A 20,041-nucleotide genomic window follows, 5' to 3' on the forward strand; every position below is an offset into this window, starting at 1 on the left:
TAAATTAAACAAGGGTTCAAAAGTATTAATGAGCCTTACAGATAAGAGTGGGAAGGGAACTCCCTGGCAGTCCAGTGGTTAGGACTCGGCCCTTTCACTGCTGGGCCCGGGTTCAATCCCTGGTCAGGGAACTAAGATACCACAAGCCGCACGGTGTGGCCAAAAAAAAAAAAAAAAAAAAAAAAAAAAAAAAATGGCAGGAAGAATTACAGGATAGAGGATGAGACCAACTCAAGGGATTACTACCCATTCTCTTGGGTTGCTCTCATCTGGCATGGGAGACAACCAGTAACATTGCCAAATCATGGCTCCTTAGAGACTACAACTGTGTTCCCAAATAAGACTAAGCTGGTGAAAGGAATGTTTCCCTCACTAAGCATAGTTCTGATAGTGACAGAAGAAAGTGGAATGTCCCTAAGAATTCTCATCATTGTATCCTAGCAATGTGTATTTACCAATAAAATCTCAGTTTTCTATGTACATTGTACTTGTGCCTCATAACATCTCAAGGTAGGGAGTACTTGTGCCTTATAACATGGCAAGGCAGGGAGTATCACCACTTTACAGATGTGAAAATGAGATTGGCCAATGCCCACAGTACAAGGGTTGGAACCAGGATCAGACCTAGATCCATCTGGTTGTAAAGCCCATAAATCTTTCCACTTAGATCACATTCTGTTTAACCAGCTTTGGTATCCACACTGCTCTTTCTGTTTTATGGGTAACCTGGTGTGTTCCAATAATTAGAAACATCTTTCAGAAACTTACAATTTGACTTTTAATTCTGGAGGAATTTAAATTAGCAATTAGCAAACAGGAATATTTGATACAGCAAATGCTACAAGGTTTAGCAGAGAGCCTGGTTCACACCAGCTTTAATTATGCTTCCCTCTTGATCATTTTCAAAGGGCAGCAACAAAGGAAGGAACAAGACTTTATTGACCGTGTGTGGTGAGGCAATGAAGTAATCCTGACTTATTTTAATGAAAACGTGTTTCTGACAAAGGTGATTTTAAGATTTCTCGTTGTTGTTACTTATGTCAGTTTGGAATGCTGACCAGTTCATCTGGACAAATATTAACAATATGCGTCAAAACGTGCCACGGCTAATCCTGGCCTATGACAATGGATGTATTCTAATTTTCAGTGGATGTAGAAGAGTACTTGTAACAGATATAAAGGCTCAAGGTTGCCATCAGTTAGACCTCTTAGCATAAAGAGATCCATTTGTAGGAAGAGTAAATGAATTAGACTTACCAACTGCCAAAGCATCTCACTGTAAGTAAACTTGACTGGTAATGGCATTTAAATTTAAAAATTGTGATTAATAAATATTCATCTATTTAATTCATCCTTAGTAGGTATATAAATATGCTTAATGTAAATTTCAGAAATTATGTGAAAATAATTTATTAAGCATATATGTCAAAAGGAGGCCATTTACAAAAAGCAAAAGATTGTGCTGTTGATATGATTCTAATTCTCCTGTTACATCATTTACCATTTTTTATTTTTCTGATTTTAAAGGTAATATGTCATTTTCTATTAACCCACAATTGCCTCAAAGAATTCTAATTATGTGCGAACGGAAAGAGCACTTAAATATGGGGCAGGGATACACTCCGGGGGCCGCCCCCAGATCCAAGCTACAGGCGTCCTGAGACTAAGGAATAGTGGGCTTCACGGCACAGCCCACCTCGGACTCCGAGGCTGCGGTGTTGGAATCCGCCCTCAGCCAAGCCACAAGCAAGTCCCTGTACCCGCCGGCAGTGGACAACCCCTGCATGCAGCAGATGCACATCAGCGCGTGGCCGACATCGTCCTCATGGGGGCTGTGCTGGTGCCGGTGCGGGTATCTTGCATCGCCGTCCTCTTCATCTTCCTCTGGCCCCGTGGCTGCGCTTTCCACCATAGGCCGTCGTGCTCGACCAACCAAGCCCGCCAGGAGTTGGAGAAGAAGACTGGTGCAACCAACCCTCAAGTTCTTGTTTCAGGTGACTGTTTTTTTAGCAGGGTCCCTGGTTAAAGTGAAAGGGGAAAAGGCAACCCGAGACGAGGCCCGCATCTTCGTTGCAGCACCGCACTCCAGTTTCTTTGACGCAGTCGCCTGTGTTGTGGCAGGGTTCCCCTCGGTGGTCTCCGTGAGTCAATATGTGCGTATCCCGTGGCTGGGAAATTCTTACTGTCAACGCAGCCGGTGCTTGTGACCCGAGATGACCCCAATTCGAGGAAGAATACCCGGGAAGAAATCCTGAGGCGAGTGACATCTGTTAGGAAGTGGCCACAGATCCTGATTTTCCTGGAAGGAGTGTGTACCAACCGCAGCTGTCTGGTCACCTTTAAGCTAGGGGCCTTCGCTCCGGGTGTTCCTGTGCAGCCAGTGCTGCTCAGGTACCCAAACACCCTGGACACCGTGACCTGGACCTGGCAGGGGTTTACAGGCTTCTAGACCTGTATATTGACCCTGAGTCAACTCTTCACCAGGGTAGAAGTTGAGTTTATGCCTGTTTATATCCCAAATGACCGAGAAAAAAAAGACCCTGTCCTTTTTGCCGATACAGTGAGGATCATCATGGCCAATGCTCTTGGGGTGCCTGTGACAGATCACACTTATGAAGATTGCAGACTGATGATTTCTGCAGGTAACCTTTGACTACCCATGGAAGCCGGTTTGGTTGAATTTACAAAAATTAGCCAGAAATAAAAGTTAGATTGGGATAATGATTCATCAGTGTTTGGATGAATATGCTGCAATTGCAGTTGCCTCAAAAAGAGGGAAGATAGGAATTACAGAGTTGGCGAATTATTTGAAACTCGCAATTTCAGAGCCCTTGAGACAACTTTTTGCCGTCTTTGACAAGAATAATGATGGCAGCATAGACTTCAGAGAGTATGTGATAGGTCTGACTGTCCTATGCAATCCTGCCAACACTGAAAAGATTCTGCAAATGTCATTTAAGCTTTTTGATCTTGATGATGATGGTTTCATAACCGAACAGGAGTTACCTGCTATACTTCGGGCAGCTTTTGGAGTGCCAAATCTTGATGTTTCCAGACTCTTTCGGGAGATACCTGGACAGAACTCAGTACATTTCATACAGGACCTTTAAGAATTTTGCCCTGAAGCATCCAGCATATGCCAAGTTATTTAGTTCATACTTAGACCTCCAGGCAGCCTATATATATCCATTACCACAACAACGGCAGGTTTTTGGGGGGTTTTTTTTCATAAATTTAATTATTTATTTATTTATTTGTTTTTGGCTGCGTTGGGTCTTCGTTGCTGTGCGCGGGCTTTCTCTAGTTGCGGCGAGCAGGGGCTACTCTTCACTGCGGTGCGCGGGCTTCTCATTGCGGTGGCTTCTCCTGTTGCAGAGCACAGGCTCTAGGCACGCAGGCTTCAGTAGTTGTGGCATGTGGGCTCAGTAGTTGTGGCTCGCAGGCTCTAGAGCGGAGGCTCAGTAGTTGTGGCACACGGGCTTAGTTGCTCCGCGGCATGTGGGATCTTCCTGGACCAGGGCTCGAACCTGTGTCCCCTGCATTGGCAGGAGGATTCTTAACCACTGCACCACCAAGGAAGTCCCACAAGTACAGGTTTGATGGTCGTATTCAGATGTTAAAGTCAGCCCTGAAAATGGTGAAAGTTAACATCCAAGTTGAAACTATGATTGAAATAAAAATTATCCTTTGAGGAAAAACACAATAGTTTTTACTCTAAGTGGCTTGGGCACTTAATTACGATATTTAAAATGTGCTTAAGGAATATATATTTCAATTTGATTTTATAGTACCTAATTTTCTTCTTCAGATAGTATGTTTGTTTCAATGTGGCCTAAAGGTAGAAAAATAAGATATCTGCTTATAACTTTGTTCACCCAGCATGGTTCTAGTTAGTGCCTTTATTCTGCTTAAAGTAAGAAAAATAAAGAAGTAAAATAAAGGGCCTTCTTTTTGCTAAATTAAGGCCAGAGGAATATTACAGCCCACCACCTCTCCCTCATTTTTGCAGAGAAAATATCTCATTAAGAGCTCTACTAGCAATAAATAAATACTTTGTTACCATTATTATTCTCTCCAAAAAGGATCTGCTGCATAAATGCTTCCTTGCTCTTTCTCAAAGTAGCCCAAATGTTCTTATTGTACAAGACAAAATGAAAATAAACATCAGGAAGATATAGTATTGGGAGTACCATTGAAATACTTATATATGGCATAGCTGCCCTTTATTTATTTATTTTTAAGGTATAAAAGTGATTATTTAGAATGGGAAAAGAAATCATGAGAAAAGAAATGAGAAAAGAAAGCTAATATAATAAACATAGGTTATAAATACAGGAATTCTGATAAATTCTGTTATATATGATTCTCACCAAAAAGGAAAAGTTTGTATTTATAGTCGAATGTTTTGCATTACTGAGAATATTTCTTTTGTTCTGACTAGGCACCCATGAAAACTGAGGCTTCTGCTTACTGTTGTGTACCTCCTTCACTATCCATGGACTTCCAGCATCATTTGCTGTAAGACATCTTCACATAGTGATGTGACCTTGAGCCCTACCCCTTCATGTCACCTTGTAGGATGAATCAGTGAAGTATTCCTAGAAGCCATTCCTACACCAGGACAGGGAGCAACAACTTATCTAGATGTGGAAGTGATTTTGAACCAATAAATATGCCTTGCTAACCCAAACTACTGTATCCCCAACTCAGTTTCATTGTGGCTGAATCCTCAAAATGCCTACAGCCACTCAATGCCACCAGATATGAGGGGGTATATGACTAAGGGGAAAGAGAGTCTTGATCACTTGTAGTCAAAATCTCTTACTTATGCAGACCTTACAAAAAACATACCCAAGTAGACACATTCCTAGGGACCCTACTAGACCTTTGCAAGGGCTTGTGCAAGTGGGGCCCCTAAAGCTTAAAGGTCATTAGTTAGCTTCCTGGTATTTTGAAAGAGTAGAAAGGAAGAAGAGATAAGAGTGGGAGAAAGGTGAGCAGATGGAGAAAGCTTAAGGAAAGGGAAAGAAAAAAAATCAAATATTATTTTGAAATAATTTCCATGCAGTTCTGATCTGAGAAAAGGAGATGGATAAGTGATATTTCATAATGCCCATTGTTGTAGTCCATTCAGGCTGCTATAACAAAAATACCATAGATTGGGTGGCTTAAACAACCAAAATTTATTTTTCACAGTTCTGGAGGCTGCAGGGTCTAAGATCAATGCACTGGCAGATTCAGTGTCTGGTGAGACCCTGCTTCCTAATTCATAGATGTCTTCTCACTGTGGGCTTACCTTGCAGAAAGGGCAGAGGGAGCTCTCTGGGGTCTCTATTTATTTATATATTTTTTTATTTTTTATTTTTGGCTGCTCAGTGCTGCTTGTGGAATCTTAGTTCCCCGACCAGGGATCGAACCTGTGCCCTTAGCAGTGAAAGCGCAGAGTCCTAACCACTGGACCACCAGGGAATTCCCTGGGGTCTAATTTATAAGGGCACTAATCCCTTTTTTGAGGACTCCACCCTTGAGACCTGGTCATCTCCTAAAGGCCCCACCTCAAAATTCCATCACATTGGGGATTAGGTTTCCACATATGAATTTTGGGAGGACACAAATAATTCATTCTGTAACAACCCCCCAGCTTGATAGTCCCATGATAATAATGCATGCATATGTAATTCAAATACAATGACTTTTTAAAGGTAATGGAAATTATTCATTTAAATAAGAGATTTTCACTTAAAAATAGTTACCAAGATATATCTTTATTCAAACAATGGTACTATTACTCAAATATTCACTGAAGTTTGAAATTATCTCTAATTAGATAGTGAGCTATATAAAATGTCAGGGTCATTACTTCATTATACTCTACCTTTTAACCTCAAAATGTTAAACACTGCTTTATTTAAACCCTCTTTAATATATAACACTTTTTTATTGAAGTATAGTTGATGTACAATATTATATGTTACAAGTGTACAATATAGTGATTCACAATTTTTAAAGGTTATACTCCACTTATAGTTATTATAAAATATTGGCTATATTCCCTGTGTTGTACAGTATATCCTTGTAGCTTATTTTATACATAATAGTGTACCTCTTAATCCCCTACCCCTAATTGCAACCCCCTTCCCTCTCCCCTATGGTAACCATTAGTTCTCTATCTGTAACAGGTAACACTTAAAATAACCTTTTTATTGTAAAGTGCTTACAGTTAAAAACTATACCAAACAAATCTGTAGCTAATAATAATTGTTACATAAGTATATTATATATTATGAATATAATCTGTTTTAAGATAAACACTGTTGCAACTAACTCAGCTCAAGACATTAAAACTTTTCCAGCCACCCTATAAGTTCCTCTATGCCCCCAATCATAATTACAACCTCTTTCTTCCTCCCAAATTTAAACTGCTTTCCTGACTTTTATAGTTTCACTTCCTGTGTTTCTTTACATTTTTGTTATCTAAATATGCATACTTTGACACTGTGATGGTTCATTATATATGTTGTGAAATAATAGAAACTATATATTGGCCTTTGCCCCAGTTCCTGGCACAGAGTTCCTAAAACCCTTGTAATTTTCTAAGTGATAAGAGCGTTAGGATCATCCTTAGTTCTAATATTTGGTCTTTGATCCCCGTTCCTAAGTTTCTAAATCCCTTGGGATTTCCTGGGTGATAGGAGCATCTTTTGTTCTAATGAGATGCCTCTTGGTGGGCTCCTGGATTGCGGCTGGTCACCAGAAGGACCAACTCATGATTAGAAGCTTGGAATCTTCACCCCTCCATTCTCTAGAGGGTTAGAGGGGCTGGAAATAGAGTTAATGATCAGTCATGCTTATAGGATGAAGCCTCCATAAAAATCTTCAAAGTACGGATTTTGGAGAGCTTCTGGGTTGGTGAACACATGGAGGTTCTGGGAGAGTGGCACACCTGGAGAGGGCATGGAAACTCCATGCCCCTTCGTACATATTGGGTTGGCCAAAAAGTACCTTCGGTTGTTAAGTAAAAATAAAAGACACATTTTTCATTTTTACCAAGAACTTTATTGAACAACGTATTCACCCTTTTGTTCCATTACCTTCTGCCAGTTTTCTGGCAACTTCATAATTCCATCTTCCCAAAACTTTTATCTTTTTGAGCAAAGAACTGTTCCAGGTGCCTTTTACAGTCTTCCAGGGAATTGAAATTTCTTCCATTAAGAGAATTTTGTAAAGCCCGAAATAAATGGAAATCTGAAGGTGCAAAGTCTGGTGAGTACGGCAGATGGATCGGAACTTCCCAGCCAAGCTGTAACAGTTTTTGCCTGATCATCAGAGAAACATGCGGTCTTGGTTATCCTGATGGAAGATTATGCGTTTTCTGTTGACTAATTCTGGATGTTTTTGTCGAGTGCTGCTTTCAGTTGGTCTAACTGGGAGCAGTACTTGTTGGAATTAATTGTTTGGTTTTCCAGAAGGAGCTCATAATAGAGGACTCCCTTTCAATCCCACCATATACACATCACCTTTTTTGTATGAAGACCAGCCTTTAGTGTGGTTAGTGGTGGCTCATTTTGCTTGCCCCACGATCTCTTCCGTTCCACATTATTGTACAGTATCCACTTTTCATCGCCCATCACAATTTGTTTTCAAAACGGAACGTTTTCGTTATGTTTCAGTAGAGAATCACATGTGGAAATACAGTCAAGAAGGGTTTATTCGCTTAACTTATGTGGAAACCAAACATCAAAGCGATGAACATAACCAAGGTGGTGCAAATGATTTTCAGTGCTTGATTTGGATATTTTGACTATGTTGGCTATCTCCCGCGTGGTATAACGTTGATTGTTTTCAATTAATGTCTCGATTTGATCACTATCGACTTCAACTGGTCTATCTGACCATGGAGCATCGTCCAGTGAGAAATCTCCAGCACGAAACGTCGCAAACCACTTTTTTTAAATAATTAATTAATTAATTAATTTTTGGCTGCGTTGGTTCTTCAGTGCTGTGCGTAGGCTTTCTCTAGTTGTGTCGAGAGGGAGCTCCTCTTCATTGCGGTGCGTGGGCTTCTCATTGCAGCTTCTCTTGTTTCGGAGCACGGGCTCTAGGCACGCGAGCTTCAGTAGTTGTGGCACGGGGGCTCAGTAGTTGTGGCTTGTGGGTTCTAGAGCACAGGCTCAGTAGTTGTGGCGCACTGGGTTAGTTGCTCCGCGGCATGTGGGATCCTCTCAGACCAGGGCTCATACCCGTGTCCCCTGCATTGGCAGGTGGATTCTTAACCACTGTGCCACCAGGGAAGTCCCCACAAACCACTTTTGACGTGTTCAATCAGTCACAGCACCTTCTCCATACACTGCACAAATTTTTTGTGTGTTTCAGTTGCATTTTTACCTTTCTTGAAATAATAAAGCATAATATGCTAAAAATGTTGCTTTTTTTCTTCCATCTTCCATATTAAAATGGCTACACAAAAATTCACCAATTTTGATGTCTTTTTTAAATGCATGCTGATATGACAGCTGTCACATACAATCTAACAAAATTGTTTCAAATGATAAAGACAACTAAGTGCTACTAGAGCCATCTTACAGGAAAAAATGAACAAACCTTTTGGCCCACCCAATACTTTTCCTCTCTCGACTGGATGTTTACTTGTATCCTTTATCGTGTCCTTTTATAATAAACAGAAAAACAGTAAGTAAGTCAGTTCCCCTGAGTTCTGTGAGCTGCTCTAGCAAATTAATTGAACCCAAGGATAGTATTGTGGGAACCTTATATTTATAGCTGATTGGTTAGAACCATAGTAACAACCTGGAGTTGCAATTGGCAACCAAAAGAGGGGAGCAGTCTTGTGGGACTAAGCCTTAAACCTGTTGGATCGGATGCTGTCTCCACATAGATAGTGTCAGAATTGAGTTAAATTGCCTGACATCCAGCTGGTGTCACAGAATTGCTAGGTGTGTGTAACCCCCCCCCCCACATTTGGTGTCAGAAATACTGTGAGTGTGATAGTGGCGTGAGAGTAAAGGAGAGACACACAAGAGGATAAGAGTATTTTCTAAACTTACACCAACTTGGCTAGGCCATGGTACCCAGATATTTGGTCAGTCATTATTCTAGATGTGAAGGTATTTTTTAGATGAGATTAATATTTGAATGAGTAGACTTTGAGTAAAGCAGATTACCTTCCATAATATGAGTGGGCCTTTGAAAAAAGGACAATTTAAATAAGAGAATTAAGCATTTATCCTGCCTTTGCAGTGTGAAATGTATTTCTGGATATCCAGTATTTCTAATTGATGAGGGAAAATTCTTCTTTACAGAAGATTTCCAGCAAATTTCTAGCAAATAAGTGTAGAAAGAATGATAGAATTATAAAATCATTTTGCAATCCCTAGTTAATTGATTGGGGCTTTACTTTTAAAATTTTTAGAAGGAATGGAAGAAAGAGAGAGAGAGAGGGAGGGAGGGAGGGAGGGAGGAAGGAAGGAAGGAAGGAAGAAAGAAAGAAAGAAAGAAAGAAAGGAGGGAAGGAAGGAGGGAGGGAGGGAGGAAGGGAGGAAGGAAAGAAGGAAGGAAGGAGGAAAGAAGGAAGGAAAAAAAGAAAGGAAGGAATAAAAGATGAGGAAGGAAAGAAAAACTGATACAACATATATGCCCAAATCTTGATTATTGTTGAATTTTGGTAACGGGTATATTGGGGTTCACTGTACCTCTCTCTTTATTTCTTCGTATGTTTGAAATGCTTCATTTGAAAACTTTTTAAAGAAAGAAAAAAATACATCTAAGAGAATCACTTTTTTCATGAAATTGTAGTACTTAGATGAGTTTTTTGCCTTCCAAGGCAATTTTACCTAAACTTATTTTTCATACATGAGGATCACAGTTAAGGCCAACCCTAACTAAAATTATGGGTTTAGCAGTGTTTACCTTCAGAGCTCCTGTTGCTAGTTTCCCAGGACTTTCTAGTGTTCCTGATCATAAAGCCTTTGAGGAAAAAATTTTTTATAATTTCACTCACATTAAGGTGTAAATGACTACAGATATAAATTAATTAAAATAGAAATAATGTTTTAAGTAAAAAATCTCTAATGGTGGAATGTAAGGCATCATTAAAACTATTTTTTTGTTTTGTTTTTTGAGAGGGTACTTTTTCTTTAATTACTTCACAAAGCTGCCTAAGCTGCCTAAGGTAGTTTAAGAGAATTAAATTTACATGGACCAGAAACCATCTGTTATCCATTCCCAACCAGAGAGTAGCCTAATTTTTGCTTCATCAGCTGATAAAGGGGCATGGTAGAAGTATTACAGGACTTTGGAGGGAAAGAATCTTGTACTGAACTGTCTGGGTTTTAATACCTAGACCACCATTTACTGGCTGTGTGACCTTGACCAAGTTATCTAGCCTCTCATGCCTCAACTTCCTCATCTGTAATTGGGCTCATAGCAATACCAACCTAAATGGTGGTTGTGAGGATTAATTGAGTTAATACATAGAAAGCAGGTAGAGCAGTTTTCTCGCCTAAAAAGCACTCAATAAATATTAACTATCATATTATCTTTGATACTCCTCTTTTCTATAGGAATGATTAAAAATCAGTTATCCACTATATTCATAATTAAGGTGTCTGAACAATTGAGAAGGTCGTTATTTGGAGAAATGCCTGCATCTTGGCCAATCTTCTGGTACAATATCCATATATTTTCCAAGCAGTTAGTACGTGCTTGTTACCTTGTGCAGAGCTTCTGAATGAAGCAGAAGGATTGAACCTTCTTCTTTGGAAGAAGTAATCAAATAAAAAACCAAAAGACTTTTTAAGTGATTTCGCTCCAGCTCTTTTCTCCACACCAAATTTTCAGAATTCTATTAGCTCATCAATCCACCCAATTCCTTGCTCAATTAAAGACTCTACCCCTACAACATTACTTCCTTTCTTCCACCTCATAACTTTTAGAGCTTTATATGCAAAGTGGGGGAATATAACTGACATTTCTCTGCTGAAGTCCAAGAGCAGTTATATGAGCCACTCCCTGGATTAGAAGGGGAAGGAGTCTTCTAGACATTATACCATACCCTTTGCAGGGGGCTCTGGAGTGTTGTGACTCCTGCTGATTTTACGAAGTTCTTCCCGCGCCCCTCACACCCCCAATTTTTCTTGCCCAAAGCAGTAAGTGAAGGAGTGTGACTCGCCGCAGTAAAGGTCTAGTGAACTTGTCTTTCCTGGGGAAAAAAGCGCTGACACCCCAGGAAGACAAAGTGCTGAAAGGCTGCACTGGTTGATTTGAACTCAGTTCTCGATAAAACATTTATTTAAATGACTGGTTAGCGCCAACTAGAAAGCAGAGGGACAGGGATAAAGCGCAGACCTGGTTAGTTCCGCAGAATAGTTGGCTCCCTGGGCAGCGCTGCGCGGACCGCCCGCTGGCGGAGTTAAACAGAGCTACTACGCCTGCGCACACCCTCCCGGGTCACGTGCCGGCGCGGACCGGGTCTCCGAGATTCTCCGGGACTGCTGTTCGGTAGCCATAAGGGACCGTCAACAAACAGACGAGAGGTGTCAGCCTTTTCCTTTAGGGGGCGGATTCGGGTAGGAGCAGAGCTTTCGGTCTGAAACGCCCGTTTCTTCCAGAGGCGGGGAAGTGAGACCCTGGACTGGGCCTGCGAGGCGCCGCCGTACCTTTGTGGAACATGGCCCGCTGTGGGGAGGATAGCGTGGCCCCCGTGGTACTTCTAGAGTCCCCTGGAGTTTGCAATAAGGGCTTGCAAAGGAAGGGGCCCAGTGAGCGGCGCCGGCTGAAGGCGATGGTGTCGGAGCAGCTCAGCCAGGATCTGCTCAGGTAGGAGGAGGCGGGAACGCAGGCTGCTTCAGTTCTTAAGGCGCCCACTTCCTACCAGAAACTGTGGCTCCTCGGTTTCTCCATCCCTCCCTGCTTTGTTCTCCTCACCTCAGGCCACTGCAGGACGCTCACCTGTCTCCTCACTACAAAGCGGGTTCTTTCGCCCTATATAACCAACCCAGAGCACCTCGGAGACCACGTACCAGATTCAAGAAGAAAACCAAAATTACCATCATAGTTAACGTGCAGCACCAGTTTATGCCAAAATACTCTAACACGGGTAGGCTTAAGTCTTGAAAGACTCGCTAATGTCGGGGTGGATACAGGTTTCGTGGTCCTGAAACTTACACAACTTTTTATAAGCTCAAACAATTCTAAGAACAATGATAAAATTAGGTAGAAGAGTATTTATTTATTTTTAAAAAAATTTTTTGAGTATCTATTTAGAATGAGTAAAAATGGATCAGATTACTGGAGCGTTGGAGGTCTCTTTCTTCTGAGCTCTCCTTAAACGATTTAGCAGAAATGCTTTCGTAGAAATACTTCCTGATGGCAACCTGGCTTCCCCTCTCCTCCTAGAATACTCTACAGCCCGCAGCAACTCCCAGCAATTCCCAGTTCTCACGAGGACTCTAGCAAATGGAGAGTTGTTGTGAAGCTTAACTCAGGCTGTAGTGAATCCAGGAACGTCATCTCAGTTTATAAAGAAAATGAAGCTTAGAAATCTTCCCTAGCTAGTTTCCATTTCCACCAAAACATTGATTCTTGAACTTTAGTGTGCATCAGAATCACCTGGAGAGCTTAGATTTACTGAGACCCAGACCTTAATTCTGATACAGTTGGTCTGGGATGGAGCGTGAAATTTTTGCATTTCTAGCAAGGTCCCAGGTGATGCTGCTGGCCTGGGTCACACTTTGAGAACTATTGAACTAGTGTAAACATAATTACTATTAATAACAGTTGTGCAGCATTCTACATTTAAAAAGTGCTTACTGTTGCCCACACTTAAGGCTCCACCAGTTATAAACTGAACTTTATAAAGCAAAACCATTTCCTTTTAATTTGGGCCTGTCTATGAGAGATTCTGCCTTGTCTCCACCACTGGGGGAATTGATGTACAACACTAAAAAAAATGAGAGTGAAGTTGTTCTGTTTCTAGGATGAATCTCTAAGGATGAGGTACTCCTCTTCAGTGGCTCTATTCTTCTGGCTGTATTGTGAGCCTTGAAGTGTCATGAATTTAAAGAAGATAATACATCTAATTTATATAAAGAAAATGAGGTCATAAGTATAGCAGGTGAACAATTTATCCTCATCCTAGCAGTAATTAAAGGATAGGATCCTGAAGTCCCAAGTTCTTGTTACAAGCAAAAGTGTTTTTGTGTTTTTTTTTTTAAACAACTAAAAAATCTCATATACTCACCCAGCCACCTTGAATGCTATGCCAAAGTAATCTTCTTTAAGCACAGCAATATCATTGTTTTATTCTACAAATATTAATAAAGTAGCTAGCACCCACCAGATACCTAGCACTGTACTAGGTTCTGAAAATCAAAGATTAATAAGACATGACTTTGGTGTTGTGCTTGCACTCTACTGAGAAAGGTAATAGCCAAACAGAGATAATGGGGACTGAGGTAATTTGGGGGAGGCTTTATAGGTGATGTTTGAGTGATCTCTTGGGGATTGATTACAAATTGATTAGAGATTAGGAAGGGAGAAGTCAGAGAGTATCTAAACAAGGGGAATGGCTTTTACAAAGGCATAGAGATTTGGAAGAGCTTCATTTATTTTGGGAAAGCAAGTTGTATTGAATTGCTTCAAACAGCAAGGAACAGAGACTCCTCTGCATTACCTGAGGCAATAGGATATATGGAGAAGTGAGAAAAAAATAGGAAACAGCTTCAGTAGTCAAAAAGCCAGCTCTGGTGTAGAATTGGAAAGTTGCTTGGGATATGACAGCAATTGTACAATAAGACCTCATTGAGATATGGACCATTGTTCAAGACAATTGTAATAAAAGTTCTTATTGCCATCCTACTATTAGCTAGACACTGGGCTGACATGCAGTGTTTTATTTACTCCCCTGTGAGGTAAATCTTGTAATTATTCCCATTTAACAGATAAGGAAACTGAGCCTTAGAGAAGAGGTGGTGGAGTCAGAATAAGAATCTTGGCAGTCTGGCTCCAGGGACATTAAAGTGACTTGCCCAAGGTCTCATGACCAGAATATGGACCCAGTCAGTCTCCCTTCTCTAAAGTACGGTAGTTATGCAAAATGATCTTCCAGTAACTTTGTTCCTTCATTTCTGCTTCTCTCCTTACCCATTCCTTTTTCGTACTCTACCTTGAATTTTCTTTGAAACTCTCTTAAGAATGTGATCAGTTGGCTCTTGATTATTATAGAACATCTCTGCTAGAGTTCACTTGTTTAACTACCACATTGGCTAATGGTTAACCTTGCCTCAGTCTGTTGTCCATTCAGATGCGACTAAGAGCATCAGGGACATGTGGTACAATTTGGTAGCTTTATTTGGAAGGGGTTTGTGGGTATGGCAGGCAAAGTAGTTGAAGGTGAATGGGTAAACTAAGACTAGACCATAGAGACTCTTCAGTGAAGAATTTGGAATGTATTCTGGAGGCAGTGGAGAATCATTGATGTTTTTTAAATAGAGGATGAACATAATTAGATCTTGAATTGAGGAAAGAAATTGGAAAAAAAAAGGAAACCAACTAGGATTTTGTAATAGTCAAGGGATACATAATGGCAGTGAAAACGGACAAGGTGAAAGGGATTCCTGTGTGCAATTCATGGGCTTGGTGACTGATTACACGTGGAAACACAGGGAAAGAGAAGCATAAAAGATGGTGCTAATTCTTAGGACATTTGAAAGGGGGGAGTTTAGTGAATGTTCAGGAAGCCATATCCAGGAGAATTGAAAATATGTCTGGAGTTTAAGAGGGAAGTTGGCATAGCAGATGTAGTTCAATGGCTGGTGGCATCACCAGCACCCAGTTGTCTAAGCTAAATATGAGAGAGATCCTAGGTTAGTCCCTTCCCTTCACCCTGTACTTCCAGTCACCAACTCCTGCCAGTCTATTACCTAAATATATTTTAAGTTAATCCCTTATTTTCTATCACCATTGATTCTCTCCTGGCTCACACCCTCTACATCATTCATTTGTGTTGCGCGGTAGTTTTTTTCCCCTTCATTCTCATTTTCCTGTAATTCCCCTTCTACACAACTAACAGGAGATATTTTGAAAAATAAAATTGCCCATGTTTTGAACTATTTGATCATTCCCCTTCAACTGTAAGATACAGTTAAGCTCTTTGTCTCTTATTCATCTTTATCCCTGCAGCTTCATCTGCCACTTCTTATCCCCTCAATACTCTGCTGACCAATTTGTAGCTCCACACTCAACACAAACCTCTGTAAGGAGCATGGAGGCAGGAGCTCCCCCCTACCTTGCCTTGCTTCCTTGACCAGCTCTTACGCAATCTTTAAAATTCCTTTTGGTTTTCCTTTTCTCTATAAGATCTTCTCTTATGTCTGTCCCTGAAAAAAATTTACTAGTTTGTCCTATTGAGTATATCACACGCGTTAATTTTCAGGCCTGGTCTCCATACTCTTCTACAAACTCCTTGAGGGCAGATACTATGCTTTAGTCCCCTTTATGTCCCCAGTGCTTAGTACATGGTACATGCTCAATAAATTTTTAGTGAGAATTGGGTTTAATCAGTAGTCTAAAATGCTTTAGATAGGTGAATACAGTAGGTGACAGGGAAATAAGATGGAAAGAAGCAGGGCCTTGACACCGCTGAGCCTTTGCTCCAGCCTATCCTTCCTCTAGAGTTTATTAGATGAGCCAGTAAAACACTCCTTAATGTTTAAGCAGGTCTGAGTCAGATATTGTTACTTGTAACAGATAACAAGATATGCGTATAACTGATACAGGTGGTTTTATAAAATAAAAAGCACTGTATTTTCACATTAACATTTTTTAAAACATTAACTTTTTTTTATTTGACGAATACTCATGAGCATCTGTTATGAACAAGGCAGATTCCCTAGTGACAGTTGTATGGCTACCAGCTGCAATGCTTGTTTATTCACTTGGGGAGAAGTGGGGGATGGGTAGAAGGTGGGTGGGAAGGAGAAATAAATGGTGTATTTGTATTGTACAATTTGAGTTTTTATTAATGTTTGGGAGACCAATACGTTCTTCTATAACTTTAACAATCACTTATGAAAATAATTTATTGATTAACATATTGACTAAAATGCATCTATTTGCTCATTGTTTCCAAGGTTCTGAAAGCTTTGTGCTCTGAAGCATTTGCTTTGTTTAGGGTAAAATACAGCCAAATCCAAAAAAGCAGTTATTGAGCTCTTGCTATCTAATGAAGGTACAGTTATTGCCTTTGGAGAGTTCATTGTCTGAATATAATATATTTTAATTATGTTAAAGTAATATAATTTTATTATTATAAAAATAATAATGATACAGTGACAGAAGTGCTGTAATAGAGGTATGTACCGAGGGATCAGAGGAAGGAGCCATTAACTGGGTCCTGGGGGAGTGAGTGTCAGTGGCAACATTCTAAGCTTTCACTGTAATGGATATCTTTATCCATACTTGGACCTCCTATAGTGTACTAGTGTGATTGCCAGTTATATCCTGCAATACAGAAGTCCTCTGAGAATACATAACTTGCTGATGATAATGTTATACTATATGAAGTATTATTTAACATTTACAGAGCAGAAATATATGGTTACCACACAGAAAAAACATTGTGACAGTTTCTATTATGATGCTGATTTCTGTTCTTCTGTCACTTTACATGTGAGCTTTACCATAATTATGTCTGCACATTAGTAAAGGGATTTGAATGGGCTTTCCTCGAGTCCATCATTTTAATAATAGATTAGAGCATAGTTCTATTTTTTGTGGGGTGGGCAATGGAAAAGGGCTTAAATGTCACATTCTTGACAGCCAAGCCTGCATTTCAGACTTGGTATTTAACAATAGTCAAAGTGCCGTGTACCAGTTTCTACACTGGATTGTGTATTATTGCGTGTGGTTTGCTGGTGGTGGTGACTGTTTACTTTTTTTGCTTCAGTTTTAGTAAGATTTTTAAAAATTGATTCAATAGTCAACAATCACATTACTTTGTGTCCTCTTTCCAAAATAAATCTAAGGTACATACATTATAAAGGAAAATCAACATAAGTAGCAGAAGATAAATTTTATTGGTAGAAGGAATTAAAAGGAAAAGATATTTTTTGATAAAATAGTCTTACTCTTTTAGTGTAATTACCTTTTGTTTTCGTTATAAATTTTAGAAAATTGCCTTCTAAACCAATGTTAGACAATGTTCTTTGGATGAACTGACAATAAACTCATTTTCATATAAATTTATTTTGTTTTCTCTGTATTTTTAGTTTATGTGTTATTTTTAAAGCTTATTTTATAAAAATGGGCATATTATATATTTCTAAGCATCACTAATTAAACTGTGGTTCCTTTTTATTCCTTATAGGCTTCTAAGAGAAGAAGTCCATACAGATGTTACTTTCTCTATAGGTTGTACTTTGTTCAAAGCACACAAAGCAGTCCTTTTAGCAAGGGTTCCTGATTTCTATTTTCATACTGTTGGACATACAAATAACTTAACAAATCATGAACCTGTTGCTGTGGAGAACTTTGAAGCTTCAGAATTTAGAATATTTTTACAGTAAGTGCTTTCTTCATCTTTTTTTCTCTTATATTTAAATCTAGTATGTAATTGTTTATTTTTTAAACATATGTGTGTTTTTATTTCATGTATTTTCATATCTATTTTATAACCTTCTAACTTAAATTCCATATTATCTTAGTAATTAGTGTTAGTAGAGGCTAAGTATTAGTATTAGAGTCTTAGAGGCTTAGTATTAGGAGAGGCTAATTTCTGCTTGAGATTGATCCTGAGAGAGGAGAAATATATCTGCTTTAGAGAACTGTCTATTCACATCCTTTGTCCATTTTTCAATTGGATTATTTGTCTTTATATCATTGAATTATAGGAGATCTTTATGTATTCTGGATATTAGGCTCTTATCAGACATATGATCTGCAAACATTTTCTCCCAATCAGTGGGTTGCCTTCACTTTCTTGATGGTGTCATTTATAACACAAAAGTTTTAGATTTTTAATGTAGCCTAGTTTATCTAATTTTCTTTTGTCACTTGTACTCCTGCTATTGTAGATAAGAAACCATTGCCTATTCTAGGGTCACAAAGAGTTATTCTTATACTTTCTTCTATGAATTTTTTGGGTTTATGCTTTTAACTCTTACATTTAGGTCTGTGATCCATTTTGAGTTAATTTTTGTGTATAATGTAAGGAAGGGTACCAACTTTATTCTTTTGTGTGTGAATATCTAGTTGTCCCAGTACTATTTTTGAAGAGACTATTCTTTCTCCATTGGATTGTCTGTACAGCCTTGTTGAAAATCAGTTGCCCATTGCTATGGACTGAATTGTTTCCCTTGAAAAGTCGTATGTTGAAGCTCTACTCCCTAATGTGATGGTATTTGGAGATTGTGCCTTTGGGAAGTAAATTAGCTTTAGATGGGACCTCATGATAGGAATAGTGCCCTTATAAGAAGAGACACCAGAGAGCTTGTTCTCTCTCTTTCTCTTTCTCTGCCATGTGAGGGTACAGTGAGAAGGTGACTGAGTGCAAGCCACGCAGAGAGTTCTCACCAGAACCCCACCATGGTGGCACCTGATCTTGACGTCCAGCCTCCAGAACTGTAAGAAATAAAATTCTGTTATTTAAGCCACCAGTCTATGATTTTTGTTGTGGCAGCCCAAGCTGACTAATACACACATAAACGTTAGGGTTTATTTCCGATCTCTAAATTCTTTTCCGTTGGTCTGTATGTCTGTCCTTAATGCCAGTGCCAATTATCATTTTAACTTTTATGAGAAATCAGAGTTGGATTTTTGTGTTTTTATGTCCTGAATCCTAGGTATTTTTTAGATGCTAGTCTTTTAGTTATTTGCTGACATACTTTTTGCCTATAATCAAAATCATGTTGACTTTAATGTTGAAAATTCTTTTTGGATAATTAAACTTTAAGTATATGTGTGTGATTTGGTGTATTTTTCTTCATTTTATGCTCTGACAGTTGCTTGAATGATCTGTTTTTATTATTTCAGAGTTTCTTATATGAAGCTCCAATAAACATAAACAGAAAAATGCATAACCTTGGCTTCCTCTGTTTGTAAGAACAGTACAACATACTATAATTTAATCAGATACTTTAAGTGCAATTTAGAAAATCATTATCATTTTCCAGTATAGATCATAATAGGTTCATCACTGAGTTCCAACCATCAATTTAAAAATATACACTTTTGTTTTTCTAGTAGGTGGTACAGTGGCTTTGTTGTAGAGTAGGCTCTGTGGTCAAGCCAGGTCTACCACTTCTAACTGAGTGAACTTGGACTGATCACTTACATTAGTTTCCTCACCTGAAAAATGGGCATAATACCTACCTCATAGCATTGTTGTGAGGGTTAAATTAGATGCTTATGAAGCACTTAGCACGGTGACCTGAGATATAGTAAGCACTGAATACATTATAAGTATTATTCATAGTAGTAGCCCTTTGATAGTATACATTTCTCCAGCTATTGAGTGTATGTTTAGAAAAAGATGCTTGGGAAAAGTCAAATTTTTATGTTAGAGAAAGAGAAATTACATTAATGTTATCCTTTATTTGTTGTCTTTAAAAGTGTTAGTAAAAAAGATTGAATGAGAGACAGTATGGTAGAGTGGAGGAAGCACTGGACTTGGCAACAAGACAGAGATATGCCTCTGGCTGTGCATTACCTTTTTTTATGATTTCTTTGAGCCTCAATTTTCTCATATTTAGAAAAAGGACATTGGAGTAAATGGCTTTGTGCTTCCTAGCACTTCACAATCCTCTGTTTTAAACACTTAATCACATTCTGTTTTGTGTTAGGTTAGTGAAGTATGTCTGTGGTTATGTAAGCTCCTTGAGATTAGATCATCTCATCGATGTGAGCATTCCCAGTGGTATCTCATCAGTGTCTTGTGTATAGAAAGTGCTTGTGATATACCTCCCCCTTTTTATTTTATTATTATTATTTTTTAATTATTTAATTAATTAATTTATTTATTTATTTATGG

The 20,041-nt window shown here is 39.1% G+C and overlaps 1 protein-coding gene and 1 pseudogene across 1 annotated transcript in view; both read left to right on the forward strand.

Moving 5' to 3' along the window:
• Positions 1-1,085: 1,085 nt before the first annotated feature.
• Positions 1,086-11,518, forward strand: LOC137760604 (lysophosphatidylcholine acyltransferase 2B-like; annotated as a pseudogene).
• The window catches only part of BTBD8 (BTB domain containing 8), a 99,102-nt gene continuing 90,542 nt past the window's right edge, over positions 11,482-20,041 (forward strand). Inside the window, exons 1-3 of the mRNA XM_068538068.1 lie at positions 11,482-11,549; positions 11,625-11,832; positions 17,381-17,575. Coding sequence (XP_068394169.1) covers positions 11,684-11,832; positions 17,381-17,575 — 344 coding nt within the window. The 5' untranslated portion in view covers positions 11,482-11,549; positions 11,625-11,683. The remainder of the gene's footprint in view (positions 11,550-11,624; positions 11,833-17,380; positions 17,576-20,041) is intronic.

The sequence above is a fragment of the Eschrichtius robustus genome, chromosome 3, assembly GCF_028021215.1.
Source record: "Eschrichtius robustus isolate mEscRob2 chromosome 3, mEscRob2.pri, whole genome shotgun sequence".
In the NCBI taxonomy this organism is placed as follows: domain Eukaryota; kingdom Metazoa; phylum Chordata; class Mammalia; order Artiodactyla; family Eschrichtiidae; genus Eschrichtius; species Eschrichtius robustus.